General features: G+C 37.0%; 2 protein-coding genes across 3 annotated transcripts in view; one reads left to right on the top strand and one right to left on the bottom strand.

Moving 5' to 3' along the window:
* Positions 1-6,652, top strand: part of ccnh (cyclin H) — a 184,475-nt gene extending 177,823 nt beyond the window's left edge. Inside the window, exons 2-11 of one of the 2 annotated variants that reach the window (XM_079608519.1) lie at positions 292-380; positions 560-689; positions 848-970; positions 1,051-1,124; positions 1,218-1,428; positions 3,172-3,335; positions 3,416-3,486; positions 4,215-4,317; positions 6,334-6,397; positions 6,472-6,652. In XM_079608519.1, the coding sequence (XP_079464645.1) occupies positions 573-689; positions 848-970; positions 1,051-1,124; positions 1,218-1,428; positions 3,172-3,335; positions 3,416-3,486; positions 4,215-4,317; positions 6,334-6,397; positions 6,472-6,504 (960 nt within the window). In that variant the 5' untranslated portion in view covers positions 292-380; positions 560-572 and the 3' untranslated portion in view covers positions 6,505-6,652. The remainder of the gene's footprint in view (positions 1-291; positions 381-559; positions 690-847; positions 971-1,050; positions 1,125-1,217; positions 1,429-3,171; positions 3,336-3,415; positions 3,487-4,214; positions 4,318-6,333; positions 6,398-6,471) is intronic. The other variant, XM_079608520.1, reaches the window with a different exon arrangement.
* Positions 6,653-6,654: 2 nt separating this feature from the next.
* The window catches only part of rasa1a (RAS p21 protein activator (GTPase activating protein) 1a), a 46,300-nt gene continuing 39,236 nt past the window's right edge, over positions 6,655-13,718 (bottom strand). Inside the window, exons 19-25 of the mRNA XM_079608512.1 lie at positions 13,505-13,620; positions 11,805-11,891; positions 11,652-11,719; positions 10,412-10,500; positions 10,212-10,289; positions 9,965-10,099; positions 6,655-8,230 (exon numbers count right to left, since the gene is read on the bottom strand). Coding sequence (XP_079464638.1) covers positions 8,147-8,230; positions 9,965-10,099; positions 10,212-10,289; positions 10,412-10,500; positions 11,652-11,719; positions 11,805-11,891; positions 13,505-13,620 — 657 coding nt within the window. The 3' untranslated portion in view covers positions 6,655-8,146. The remainder of the gene's footprint in view (positions 8,231-9,964; positions 10,100-10,211; positions 10,290-10,411; positions 10,501-11,651; positions 11,720-11,804; positions 11,892-13,504; positions 13,621-13,718) is intronic.

The raw sequence follows: 13,718 nt of genomic DNA, 5'->3' as shown, positions 1-13,718 counted from the left end.
AACCAAATCAAAATAAAACCAAAGTATGCGTTTTTAAATACATTTAATCTGTAATTTTGGAGGTCGAGATTAATAAAGGCATGATGTAAAATAATTGCTGGATTGTTCGTTTGAACCGGTTCTTTGAAACAAACTTTGAAAGAACCGACTCGATGAAATGAATCAGACTCGTGAGCGAGGAACACAACCGTCATCATCCAAATGCGCCTAAAGAGTGGCGTAAATAGCACGCGACGGGTTCTCGCGATGTTTGAAAACACGCATGTCGACTGGTGAAATCTTGGTTGAAACAGATCAGTAGCCGAATCGTTTACAACCGTTTGCTATTTGTACTGCAATTCTTGGTCTAATACACAGGCGGTGTATAGAGTGCCCAAGAGGTGTGAGATTGAAGCATACTTTTAATGAGATATGAAAACATGGCTTTAGTTAACTGCCTCGAAAATACAGTTCATTAACTTGAATAGATTTATATGTGCTACCTGTCTGCACGAGAGCTGCAGGGTGTCAAACAACACGTAATTGGTGTCTAATCATAGTTGTATTGTTCCATCCACAGCCTAATATTCAACATGTATCACAACAGCTCACAGAAGAAATTCTGGACTTATGATAAAGAGGAAACATTAGATAAATTAAGACTCGAAGCTAATCAGAAGTTTTGCTCAAAAGCCATATCCAGTGGTAAGGTAAGTCACAATTTGGAGTTATTTGTATTCTTTTTGCATGCAAGACTACAAGTATATATATATATTTCACACACTGCAATGCACAGTAAACCAGTCATGTATAGTGTTAACAGCATGACATGCACCACAATTACATTATATCTTCATCTGTTTTTCAGCCTGGAATAAATGAATCCATGTTTCTTGATGGACGGGAAGAGAAAGTGCTTTTCAGACACTACGAGAAGAGATTGTTAGACTTCTGTGCCATGTTCAAGCCTGTGATGCCTAAATCTGTTGTGGTAATCATTATCAGTTAAAGATGAGATAATCTAGTTCTGTTCTGGCTTTTTTTTTTTTTTGACCTGTACATGTTTTTCAGGGAACAGCTTGTATGTATTTTCGAAGATTCTATTTAAACAACTCTTTAATGGACTATCACCCTCGGACAATAATGTAAGTGTATCGACAGAGTGAAATAAGTTATGATCATGAATTAGTTTTTTTCTTAGATTTTGCAGTTCTGACCTTCACATCTTACCTTTGCAGGTTGACATGTACATATCTCTCCTGTAAAGTGGATGAGTTTAATGTGTCCAGCACTCAGTTTGTGGGGAACCTTCAGGACAGCCCAGCGGGACAGGAGAGAGCTCTAGAACAGATTCTGGAGTATGAGCTGCTCCTTATCCAGCAGCTCAATTTTCATCTGGTTGTTCACAATCCGTATCGGCCCTTGGAGGGCTTTCTGATTGACATGAAGGTGAGCTTAAAGCCTGGTTGCAGGCAGTCCTACTTCAAACGCACGCCATTGGTTTAGGTAATGTTATTATGTTCAGTGTTGGGTGCGAGTAGCTAACTACAGTTACTAGCAACTCTACTAATGTAACTAAATTTTTAGCTTGACAGTTGCTCAGTTGCTTTGAAAAAAGTGTAGCTTTTCCAGTAGCTAACTACTTTTTACAGCAAGTAGTGGTGTAGCTCGACCAAAAGCTACATTCTGTTTTGACAAACCTGCAATGCATTGAAGCAGTATAGTGTCGTCGTCTTATTAGATCACAATCTAAAATTGTGCATTCAGTTATTTGTAATATACAATGTCATTGTAAAAAAGTTGTTTAAATATTAAACTGGCTACTTTTTTATAGTAGCTCTTGTAGTATAGCTAACTAGCTACGTTTTCAGAAGGGTAGCTTGATTGTATCTTAAAGGTAGGGTAGGCAATTTGTTTTATAAACACTTTTAGCTATACTGGTTGAAACTCTTCACATCCTGATAGCAATCAATAATAGAAGTGGTATAAATATTAAAACATGCACATATATCTTCTGTGGAAGTCTCAGGACCCCAAAATGTTCATCCAATCATTACATTCGGACCGAATGCAATACTCTAAAAATAGTTGGGGAAACAGAGTGAGCTGTTGTGGGATAAGTGCGTGATACAAGCTGCCCAAAAAATGAGCATTCATTATTATAAACTCTTCTAAATAATGCAGAAGCGTAATGTTTAACCCTCTGGGGTCGGCAAACGCGCCGGCACGTTTTGCTCGTTTTTTTTACATAGCAGCAAAATAGACTTAAAATACTCCGTCATTTTTGGTCATACAGACTTAAGAAATATGAAAAAATAAGCTGTTAAATGTCTACTTTTTTATGTGTCCACTTACAATCGAAATAAAACATTGTGCTTTTGTAAAATAAAGAAAATAAACGGGGTGTGCTTTCTGCCTCTCCGTCTCCGTGAACTTTTTTTTCTAGTGCACGTCTGTAAACATAAACAAAACTCAGCGAATACTATTCACCCAGGCATGAGCAATATATTTTTCACTGCGTGAGAACATGGTGTGGCGTGAGAGCGCCGTAGCTTGTCGGACATAGCGGCAGTAACTAAGGGGGGCGGGTCTTTGCGAACGGTCAATTGAATATAAATGTAAGACGTTTCAAACATTCCTGCAGAAAATTCCTCTTATCTGTTATCACTGAGTGTTTTGTCTTTATTATCTTAATTTTTAATGTAGGGATTTAAACTGTCTTTATGCTTTATAGCTCTTTTGTACATAACATAGATATATTCACTGTTTTCATTGCATTCAGTTGGCAAATTAGTTTCAAGGACAGCTTTGGCCAGGACGTGGAATTAGTGTGTTTTGTCAATAAAAAAAAGAAAACTGGCCTGTTTAATCTGATTACCGGTAATCGATTAATTTAAGAAATATCGGCCAACTAATCAATTATCAAAATAATCGTTAGTTGCAGCTCTAATCTAATGCTTTCTAAGCTAGCTTGCTATTGCTAGCCGCTCCAAAATTGCCTACCCCTGCCTTTAACTACATTAAATTTTATGACTAGCTTGTCAAGCTACAGGTTCAGAGTAGCTTCCCCGACACTGATTATGTGGGGGTGCTCAGACGGCACCAGTGAAGCAGAGGTTAGGCACCTCATTTTTAAAAGTTGCCAAATAGATAATTTAAGGGAATTTGAATGCATCATTTCTGTATTCTCAGACCAGATACCCATTGTTAGAGAACCCAGAGATGCTGAGAAAAAGTGCTGAAGACTTTCTCAACAGAGCAGCAATGACAGACACCGGACTCCTCTTCTCTCCGTCTCAGATCGCCCTTACAGCCATCCTCAACAGCGCAACACGTGCTGGTCTGAAGATTGAGCCGTATGTTTCTCCTTCAGCATTCAGAGATTCTAACACTTGACATGGCAGGATGTTAAAAAAAATATTTTTTATATTTTCAGATATTTGATCGAATGCATAGGGCTTAAAGAGGATAAAGAGATCCTCTCTAAGATGTATGAGTCAATGAGACGTAAGTATTTCCCCCCCTTTTTTTTTACTGTTAAAATGTCACTAGATAAGAGAGGCTTAAATCTGAAAACTCCTGTAAAATCTTTATAACAGGTCTTTCATAACACATGTTCAGCTGGTAAATCTTATAAATGGTGACCTGTAAATTCGTCAGTTATTTTATGGGAGGTTTATCTCCTAAAGATAAATTATGCTGTGAAATGCCATTCTGAAAACGCTATAGAGGACCCATTCAAAGCCTTCCATGATGTAATCCTATGTAGACTTAATGCACACCAGCACTAAAAAAACTACTACTACTAGTATAAAAATATTAAGCAGCAGAACTGTTTTCAACATCGATTAGAAATGTTTGTTGAGCTCCAAATCAGCATATTAGAATGATCTCTGAAGGTGCGTGTGACACTGTAGACTGGAGTAATGATGCTGTAAATTCAGATTTGCCATCACAAGAATAAACGACATTGTAATTCAAAAACATCTTAGAAAAAATCTTACCAACCTCAAACTTTTGAATGGTAGTGTATATCAAACATCAGATGATTTGATTGCCTGTTTTGTTGCATTGTGCATAATTGAAACTTTCCTCTTGGACAAACCAGTGACTTTTTGTTTGAAGCTTGTCTTACTTTGTGCCTGGTAAGGGTAATCTTTGGATTATCAATCATTTGTTATTGGTCCATTTAAGGATACAGTATAAGTGTAATATTGTGTCTGTTTTCACTATAGGAATAACAAGTCTTATGAAAGCGTACGAGCTTCCCAGAGCTGAGGAGGTCGATCCCTGCAAACAGAAACTGGAAAGGATTCATGCTGAATTTGCTTCAAACTTGTGAGTATTTGTAAAATGACAGTACTTAGTTCTTAGAGTTTTAAAGCACACACAACTGATCTTACTAAGAGTTTTATTCAGCCAGGTTAGTCACTTGGTGTTTTGTATCTAAGATGCAAAAGTTGTGTTGTTTTTTTTAAGTATAAAATATAAAAATAAAAATACATGAGCTACCTGAAATACAAAAAAAAAGAAAAAAAAAAAAGTACATCTGCGTCATGCTTTTTATAGATTTGCTGGGTCATAAAATGCATCTAAATGTACTGTAGAGAATCCCCTACATCAACTGTAGATGAAAACAGGAAATGGGTACAAAGTGAGCTGTTTCAAGTCAGTGGTAGTGAATATACACTGTATACTAACATAAATGTAACAGGGTATTACCATGATTTTAGCACAGTACAATGGTTAAACCAGTTTTTTTTTGACAAATACCATGGTAATCTTTCATTTACAATGGTGTATGTCAAGAGGACCATGGTATTAGCATCAGATCACACCACTGTCCAATGGTACCACCTCAGTATTTTTTTTGTAAGGTTCTCAGTAAAGTACAGGACAATGCAACTACCTTTCCAACAAAAATACATTGTAGAATCATCTAAATTAAGTTTTTGCGGTTTTACATATTTCAGGGAGTAATAATACACATCAAGAAAATGCCAAATTAACTCCTCAAGCAAGTCTGATGAACACGAACAGGCTGATATAATAAAATAATAGTCAATAGGGCTTTCTTTTTATGATGTGAAGTGAACCAGGAAGTTCATAATCCACTCGGCCCATTCTGGTGAAAAGCTATAAAATTTATTTGAGTTGGAGTTTGTTGCTGTTGCTTCGGTGGAAGAACAGGGGGCAGGTTATTAAAAGTGGACACATGCACCAACCTTGTGTAATCTATCCTCCAAAATTTGAATTGGTCTCACTGATCTGCTCATGTATCACACAAACACTGGTTTGGAGATAAAAGCTAGGATGCAGCATCTTGTCAAGCGAAGCGGCTCAGTAGGTAAGATAGGAATCAGTTGCTATCTTTAGGATCTAAGCATACCTGCACCTGAAACCGCAGTCGAAAAACAGGAAGAGGTTGTGCGGTACAGTTGAGTGTAGAGACGGTTTTTAAGGCTTGCACCATAAGTGCATCTTGCTTCCCTGATGGTCAAGAGCAATGCAGTGCCGAAGTTCTTGCTTGCTACAGACACCAGTCTAGAACTCACGGCTCCTAGGTCGGTTACACCCGCGGGTGTGAATCAAAGTCGGACAGATCCATGTTGATTTTGCAGGTTGGGTCAACAAGCATTTCCGATTTATTCAATTTTGGTTAATCTCTTGGAGTGTTCTTGATTTTCAGTCTTGGATGACCCAAGATATACTTTTCGACAGACATAACCTCTAACCATCTATTTGATGGCTTATCTGTGAATTCAAGTTTTGAATCCGTTGAATCAGTGTGTTGAATCTAGAGTCCGAGCAAAACTTGGTTCGTGCATCCACCTTCTTCCTTTGCTGAGAACAAGTCTTCCTTTCTTTGCTACCAACCTTTTCTTTCAGAGGATCTGGATTGTGGTGGCTACAGCCATAAAGGTACATTCAGTTCTGCAAAATAAAGACAAAATTGGGCATGGTGACCTTTCAGGATTATGCAAGTCTTGACCGATTTATAGTGAACCATAAGAAATTTCAAGCGCTTTCAGAAGGCCGTGGCATCGTAATGCCTACATGAAATGGATCAGCTTGTTTCTCACCCTGTGCGCGCTTCAGATTTCTTCTTATTCACAATTTATAAATGCCTACCTGATACTTTTCTGTTGAGGCTATAGTTAAACAAATTGACAGACAAAAAACATCTATGATCTTGATCTATAATAACTACAGTTATGAGCTACAGTGATGCACTAGTTTGCATGCGTGGATGTGTGTGAGTGATGAGTCGCCAAAGACAGTCACTAAATGAATGCAGTCTTCAGATGATAACAGTGTATGGTTCTGATGCTTTCCTCTGTCCACGGCCTTCAGGAAAAGAAAACATGGATATGAAGATGACGATCACGTTGTGAAAAGGCAGATGGTTGCTGAGGAAGTAAGTTTAGATTGGTTCCTCAAATGCACATCTTCTGGTTGCCACTTGAAGCTTATGGATTTTCTGTTTTGCAGGAATGGACTGATGAGGATTTGGATGCATTGTGATGAAATTTTTTAAATCTGCAACATCCTCGGCAGTTATTTCATGAACGGGTTGAGTGATTCCATTTGACACTTGTCATGTGGTTCTCAAACTAAACTGTAAATATTTCAGCAAAATGTTGTCTTCTCTGAAAATAAAATATTTTTTTTATTCCCATTTAGTTTTTATTCAGAGGGGATGTATTCAATTCACCAAAAGTGACCGTAAATATTTGTATATTCTTACCAGAAAATCTTTCCAAGTGCTGTTTGTCTGAACTTTCTATTCATCGAATATTGAAAGGTTTCACGTTTTCCAAAAACGTATTAAGCAACAACCGTTTTCAACATTAATACAAATAAATGTTTTTTTGAGCACCAAATCAGAATATTAGAAATGATTTCTGAAGGATGACACAGAGGACTTGAGTAATGGCTGCTTAAAATAGGAACAAATGGCATTTTCAAATAGAAAATGGTTATAATAAGAGGTAAAATTTAATATTTTGGATCAAATAAATGTAGCATTGGTTAGCATTAAAGACTTGTTTCAAAAAAATAGTTTTGAATGATAGTGTACTGGTAGTTAAAACACTAAACGTTAATCTGCTTGCAACTATCATTTAGCAGATGTCTTACAGTACACTTGTGACAGTCTTAAAGAACTGGGGTAAAAGGAGTGCTCTGGGTTCAAATGATATAACACATGCTGTTCATTCAAAATCAAGAACTGATAACCGACAAACACTCTAGAATATAATAGTACAACAGCTGTCTTATTTTCAAAAGCTGCTTTCATGAGCTGATCCGAGACATAAGCCAGTCAGTACTTTATAAAAACATGTTTAATAAGTGCATGCATTCCTGATACAATCTTTACTATTGTAAATTTTACGGATGTAAACATTTTTTACCTTGAACTTTTCTCCTGAGAACATGTCTGGCTTTGAATTTGTCTCAGGGAAGACTGAACCAATCAAACATAAGTACAATATGGAAAACAAATCAGGTTACCTCAAATTATATACTCATGATTCCAGCAAGAGAATTTATTGTTCTGATATAAAATAATCATACTCTCTGAGGATGATAAAAAGAAGAAGAAAAAAAATCCAGTCTACAGCACAGTTCGAACTAAACGGAACAGGGTAAAGGACAAAGAACACTAGTCTGAGCACATTTAGCATATTCATAGCCATGTAAATCAGTAACAAATTACAGTATAAAAATCATTTTAGCTCATAATCCAGTTATAGAGAAGAATCGTTGCAGTCTTGTGTCAGTTCAGTTTCAGATCAAGCAGATGAAGAGATACACTTTGGCAACCTGTATTCAAAAACATTATTCTGTGGACTTATTGGGACATTGGTTGGTCGACCCATCTGTTAGATTGATATGTACCCAAGATACTGCAAGCAATCAAACCCATTTGGGCGTGTGATTATAAAGTCATTGGTGTCGGACTTCAGGAGTCCAGCCTTTTTGTTTTGCAGCTGTAGTTTGCATAGTTCTCGTGGCACAGACAATGAGGCGCAAGGAAAAGGGATGATGGAAGATATGGGGAGGGTGGGAGCTGACATGGGGATGAGGGTGGAGCATGCTGGGGTCCCATTGGCTACTCCAGGAAGACGGAGACAAACTGACAGACAAAATGACCGAGGTGGAACTACCTGTTGCTGTTGGACATGGCATAGTGCACCTGTTTCTGCTGGAGGAGCTCAGTGATGGCCAGCAGCTTTTTCAGCACGTGCTGTGAAGAAAAAGACAAGGGGCAATGACTGCATTATAATCTTCACCTGCTGGGTTAAAATGGCACAGCGAAGACCTGTTACAACTTATTGTGATGTTAACAGTCATTTTCACATGCTTTCATTTCAATATGGATGGTATCTGACGAAAGAATAACATACAATCAATACATACAGCCAAATCACAGAAACTGAAGAATGCCCAATTTAATATCAGTGCCCGGTAAGAGTACTTGTCTAGATTTCACTGCTCACTTATGCAAATTTATTATAAACAGCCACTGCTATAAACTCGTGAAGTTTATTAAATTATTCAACCCCCATTGCAAATCAGGTTTACTGGCTAAAATTTACTTAGTTTTAGCTGTTTGCAATGAACCAATCAAACTTCTGCAGTCTCAAAATGATTCAACCCCCTGAATAAAATCCCTCTCAATAACACACATCTGCAAAACAGGTGTTGTCTCAAGCACACCTGATGCAACTAGTCAAGGGCTTCATCAGTTGCACCAGGTGTGCTTGAGCTAGAACACGTTCAATAAACCTAGCCAGTTCAGATATTTCATGTCATGTTTGACTGCATGTTAGAAATAAGTCAAAAGAATGGTACAACAAGTTAAGAGAAGATATCATCGGCCTTCACAAACAAGGAACAGGATACAACAAGATAGCGAGGGCACTAAATATTCATAGAAACACCGTTGGAAGTTAGTTCGCAAGTTCAAAGTTAAAGGAACAGTGATTACACTACCTGGACAGGGCAGAAAAATAAAGCAATCAACGCCTGCAACCAGATTTCTGAGAAAGCAGGTTCAGAAAACCCTCCAGTGATTGCAGTCACTTAAAAGAGCTTGTGACAAAACCTTGTAACTCCATTAGATCCACAAACTGTCTGCAAAAACTCATAACCGCCTCAATCATGAATAAAGTGCCACACGCAGTTTGGACCATCTCTGCTTGTTTGCAATGGCAGGGTGAATAAAGAACTGGTTCTTGGGAGTAAAAAAAATAAGCATTTTCTTTACTCAAAAAACACTATATTTGCAGGCTACTGTTATATGTATTTGAGGAGCGGAGAAGAGTGTCTTAGTCTAGCATATGTTGTCGAGTCAAAGCCAATATTGCCTTAAACAGCCTGTGCGTAGCACTTCATCTTTAATATCATGAGATGTTGGCCAAATGACAGAAAAAAACAGAATAACCACATAAATTAAACTTTAAAACCTGTAAGTTGTCGAAAACAATGCGATGCACTTATTGCTTCTAATGACGGACACAACTTTGAAATTCGCTAATCAAAAAACTCATAAGACCATTTGAGCTTGATTTTGGTCAAATGTTAAAAATAGTGCCCAACAATATATAATATATTTATTAAAAAATATATGTTAGACCAAGAAGTTGTGCGGACTGAATATTATGCTGATTTTGTACATTGAATGTACAGTATCATCACAAGGCTCTTTGGAATACTTGATTCTGATTGGCCAATCAAGACATTCTGTGGTTCATGTTTATATAATGACTGCTAAACTATATATTTTCCTAGTTTCATGTTTCTCCAAAAAGCCTCTTTCATCTCATGAAATAACATAATTTCACCTACTATTTGACAAGTAGTTGTGTAATAAGCATGATAACAAAAAATCAGTCTATACATTCATGTCAGGGCCCCGGCTGACTGCACATTATGTCTTATATATTTCTTACTGTCATGTATGATGAGAGACCCATACCTGCTGTGCTCCTCTCTCGTTGCTGAGGGTGCGGAGTTCATCAGAATGAGTAGCACAGATCTCATGCAGGGCAGCAAGGTCACGGGACAAATCAGTCCTAAAGTGCTCGGTAGATTCCGGGAGATCAGGAACATTCTGGAGAAACAACACAAGAGAGAATGTTATAGGAAAGCTACTTCACACAGAGCTCATAAACAGAGCCGCAAGCAACCCATGCTGCTTTAAAAATGGATACAGGGCAGTTTACCCCCAGCTCATCCAGAAACATGATCATCCTTTGTTTGTTGTTCTTGATGAAAGGATTCACCCCCTCCATGTAGGGCTCCTGCAACACAAACACATCACAACAAACGATGGTATGCCACTGCTGTAACATTAGCATTCACAGACTCTTTGACGCCTTTTCAGGGTAACTCATTTTCTAACACAGCGTGAAAATCAAAACACCTTAGCGCCAAATTCCACCAGGTTGGCCAAGTTCTGCACAGACTTTGCTACCAGGGTGAGCGTTCGACCTGCTGTGGAGGATGGAGGGTCTGCAAAAACAAGACACATTTTCATCATCGTTAATATTATCATACTAAACTTGCAGTATTAACAATGTTTACACTATAGTCCGTTTTTTGACAAAAAAAGACGTGCGCTGCATCCCAAATCACATACTGTCTGACTAGGAACTACATCTGAATTTGAACTTCACAACTATAATATGTTCTATATAGTATGAATATAATCATATTTGAAAAAGATAGTACCGGTAAGAAAAATATAATATTTTTTTCTATATTTTAAAGTGTAGTTTATTCCTGTGATGTCAAAGCTGAATTTTCAGCATCATTACTCTAGTCTTCAGTGTCACATGATCCTTCAGAAATCATTCTGATATGATTTTCTGCTCAAGAATGGATGAATAAAAAGTTCCAAATAACAGCATTTATTTGGAAATATATATAGTCTTTAATACAATACGTCTTTCAAAAGCAAAACATTTTTTAACTTTTGAACAGCAACGTCTGAACCAAATTTTAAAAAAATTTATAAAAATTTATTCATGTGAACACTTCCAAACAACAGTGATATTCAGCACAACAGAACAGCTGCAGATCATGTGACGTTGCTTAAATTCAGCCTGTAGGTGGCAGCCTTGAGCTCCCATAAGGGCATGAGACATTAATCCTACACTTCCTGTCCTGAAATAGATGAGGCTTATAATTAATATGCTCAATAGGTTATTTTTAGAAGTCAACTAAACCAACTATATTATTTCTAGATTGTTATTCGCCTTCATCTTTGAATATATCTTTGAAAAGCAATATATTGCAGTATTATTTTTGCCTTGTCATATTTTAGGCAACAGTATGTACAGTGCAGTACATTGCATTTAAACTGCATTACAATTAAATTTGAAAAATACATCACAAATCATAAAAAAATTATTAGGAAGAATTTTAAAACCCTGTTAACAAATAAATGTTTTGATGTGCCAAAGTACACTTTCATATAAAAATATGTAATAGCCTGTCGACTGTCACTTTGACATGTTTATGCGTTTACACATTTGGACCGTTAAGTGCTCTTCTATCGGACTGAAGCTCTAACAGGTGCAGAATAAAATATCTGAGTGGGTACTTGACCTAAATGTGTTGCAGCTGGAAAATGGATCTTGTGATGCAAGCTGTGCACTCACCAGCGATGATGTTGAACATTCTGGGGTTGAGAATGGCAGGGCAGATGAGCCTCAGGAAGACGAAACCACTGGGGGACAGAGACAAACACATTTTGGCACTTTGCAAGATGTTCCTCTGTAAACATGCGCAAATGTAGCTTAACAACTTGCTACCTCACGACTCGGGTCCTCATTGTAGTGTTGGTAGGCCATTTCTGCTGCACAGACTTCTGAAGACAGCCATAAATGTACCTCAGGGTCCTTGGACAGGGAGGAAACAGACAAACTAAGAATACTAAGACTGCAAAAACAGCACAGTACCGTAAAAAATTAATGTAAAACATATCTATGTAGCACTACATGGACAGGATGATAATATAGTAGGGATGCACTGATATAAAAAACTTTGGCCAATATGGATGTTATAGTTATTTTAGCTAATAGTTATTTCCATGTTATGGCTGAAGTTTCACTAGTCTGTCTAAAAATATATATGTGTACCGGTAGATGAATTGTATTACAAAAAGCGTTACATTTTTTATGGACAGTTTTGCTAGGATTTTTTTTTTTTGCAGTTAAATGTTGCCAGCAAATTTCAAATTGCAATAATATTTTACAATATAACTGTTTTTTACTGTATTTTTTATCAAATAAATGCAGACTAAAACTTTTCAAAACATAAAAAAAAAAATTTGACTTCCACACCTTTCCGGGCATGTACTGTATAACGAAATTTCTGTTCAAGAAATAATGCTCTTAAAGTTAAAATCTTTGTAATATTTACATATTTAAATATTATATTTAAATATTCTCAAGGTAATGCAACGCTGTTTGCTAACCGCCACAACAGGAAAAAAAGCAGAAGAAGGGACGATCTACGCATCAACCCAAAACAAGAGTTCAGATGACACGCAAGAGCTTGCCTATATGCGGAGTTTCAAATAAAAAAAGACTACAAGAGTGAAACAACTAATCTCAGCACAAGTTTTACTTTTCATTATTCTATTTATTTTGTAACACGAGAGGCTTTTCAGTTTTATTGCTGATTGTGACCAAATAACTTTTGTTTTTTATTAGCCCAACAACACAAATATGACCTAAGCAAGAGTGCTTAGGTTTACTGCTTGGTGCTTAATACACTAAAGGAGGCTGTACTGTACACATTACCTCAGGGGGACTAAATGCCACTAGGTGGAAAAACTGTCATTGGCACTACTGTCTGTTCAAAATAAATAAAAATAAACCTAGCATTGGGGATTTGTTGCTTTTTCCTGTTGTACCGAACTCGTATCGAACCGTGACCCCAAAACCGAAGTACTGTGTACCGTTACACCCCTATACAGGTGAAACTCAAAAAAATTGAGTATCGTGCAAAAGTTATTTCCAGTAATTCAACTTAAAAGGTGAAACTAATATATTATATAGACTCATTACATGCAAAGTGAGATATTTCAAGCCTTTATTTGTTATAATTTTGATGATTATGGCTTACAGTTTATGAAAACCCCAAATTCAAAATTAGAATATTGTGAAAAGGTTTTCATAGCTGCAAGCCATAATCATCAAAATTAGAACACAAAGGCTTGAAATATCTCACTTTGCATGTAATGAGTCTATATAATATTCGTTTCACCTTTTAAGCTGAATTACTGAAATAAATGAACTTTTGCACGATATTCTAATTTTTCGAGTTTCACCAGTATTGTTCGCTAACGGTTGAAGATGTAGATATATTTTTCCATCCCTACAGTATATATACACACACAGTGTTGTACTGAAACTAGCAATACCAAGGCAGTATATGGATAATCAGTATAGATAACAAGGCAGTAATGCTGATAGGACACTATATGGTGGTGTGCTATCATGCTTACGGGGGCAAGATCTCAGCAGCCATAAATATCTTCTCCACCAGCTCCGACAGGATGTTGAGTAAATGAGCTAGATTCAGATTAACATCCTCATTCTTCTCCAGTTTAGATGGGTTCAGCTACAGAGGGAGACCAGAAAACACTCCACATGAGGGAAAAGGATTCTGACTGTTAGTTCAGTTTATTCACTATCCAACAGAAACCTGACAAAAGCCAA

The sequence above is a fragment of the Phoxinus phoxinus genome (genome assembly GCF_949152265.1).
Source record: "Phoxinus phoxinus genome assembly, chromosome: 3".
Lineage (NCBI taxonomy): Eukaryota > Metazoa > Chordata > Actinopteri > Cypriniformes > Leuciscidae > Phoxinus > Phoxinus phoxinus.
Note: the sequence above shows the minus strand (reverse complement) of the source record. Positions and strands in the feature narration are given on the sequence as shown.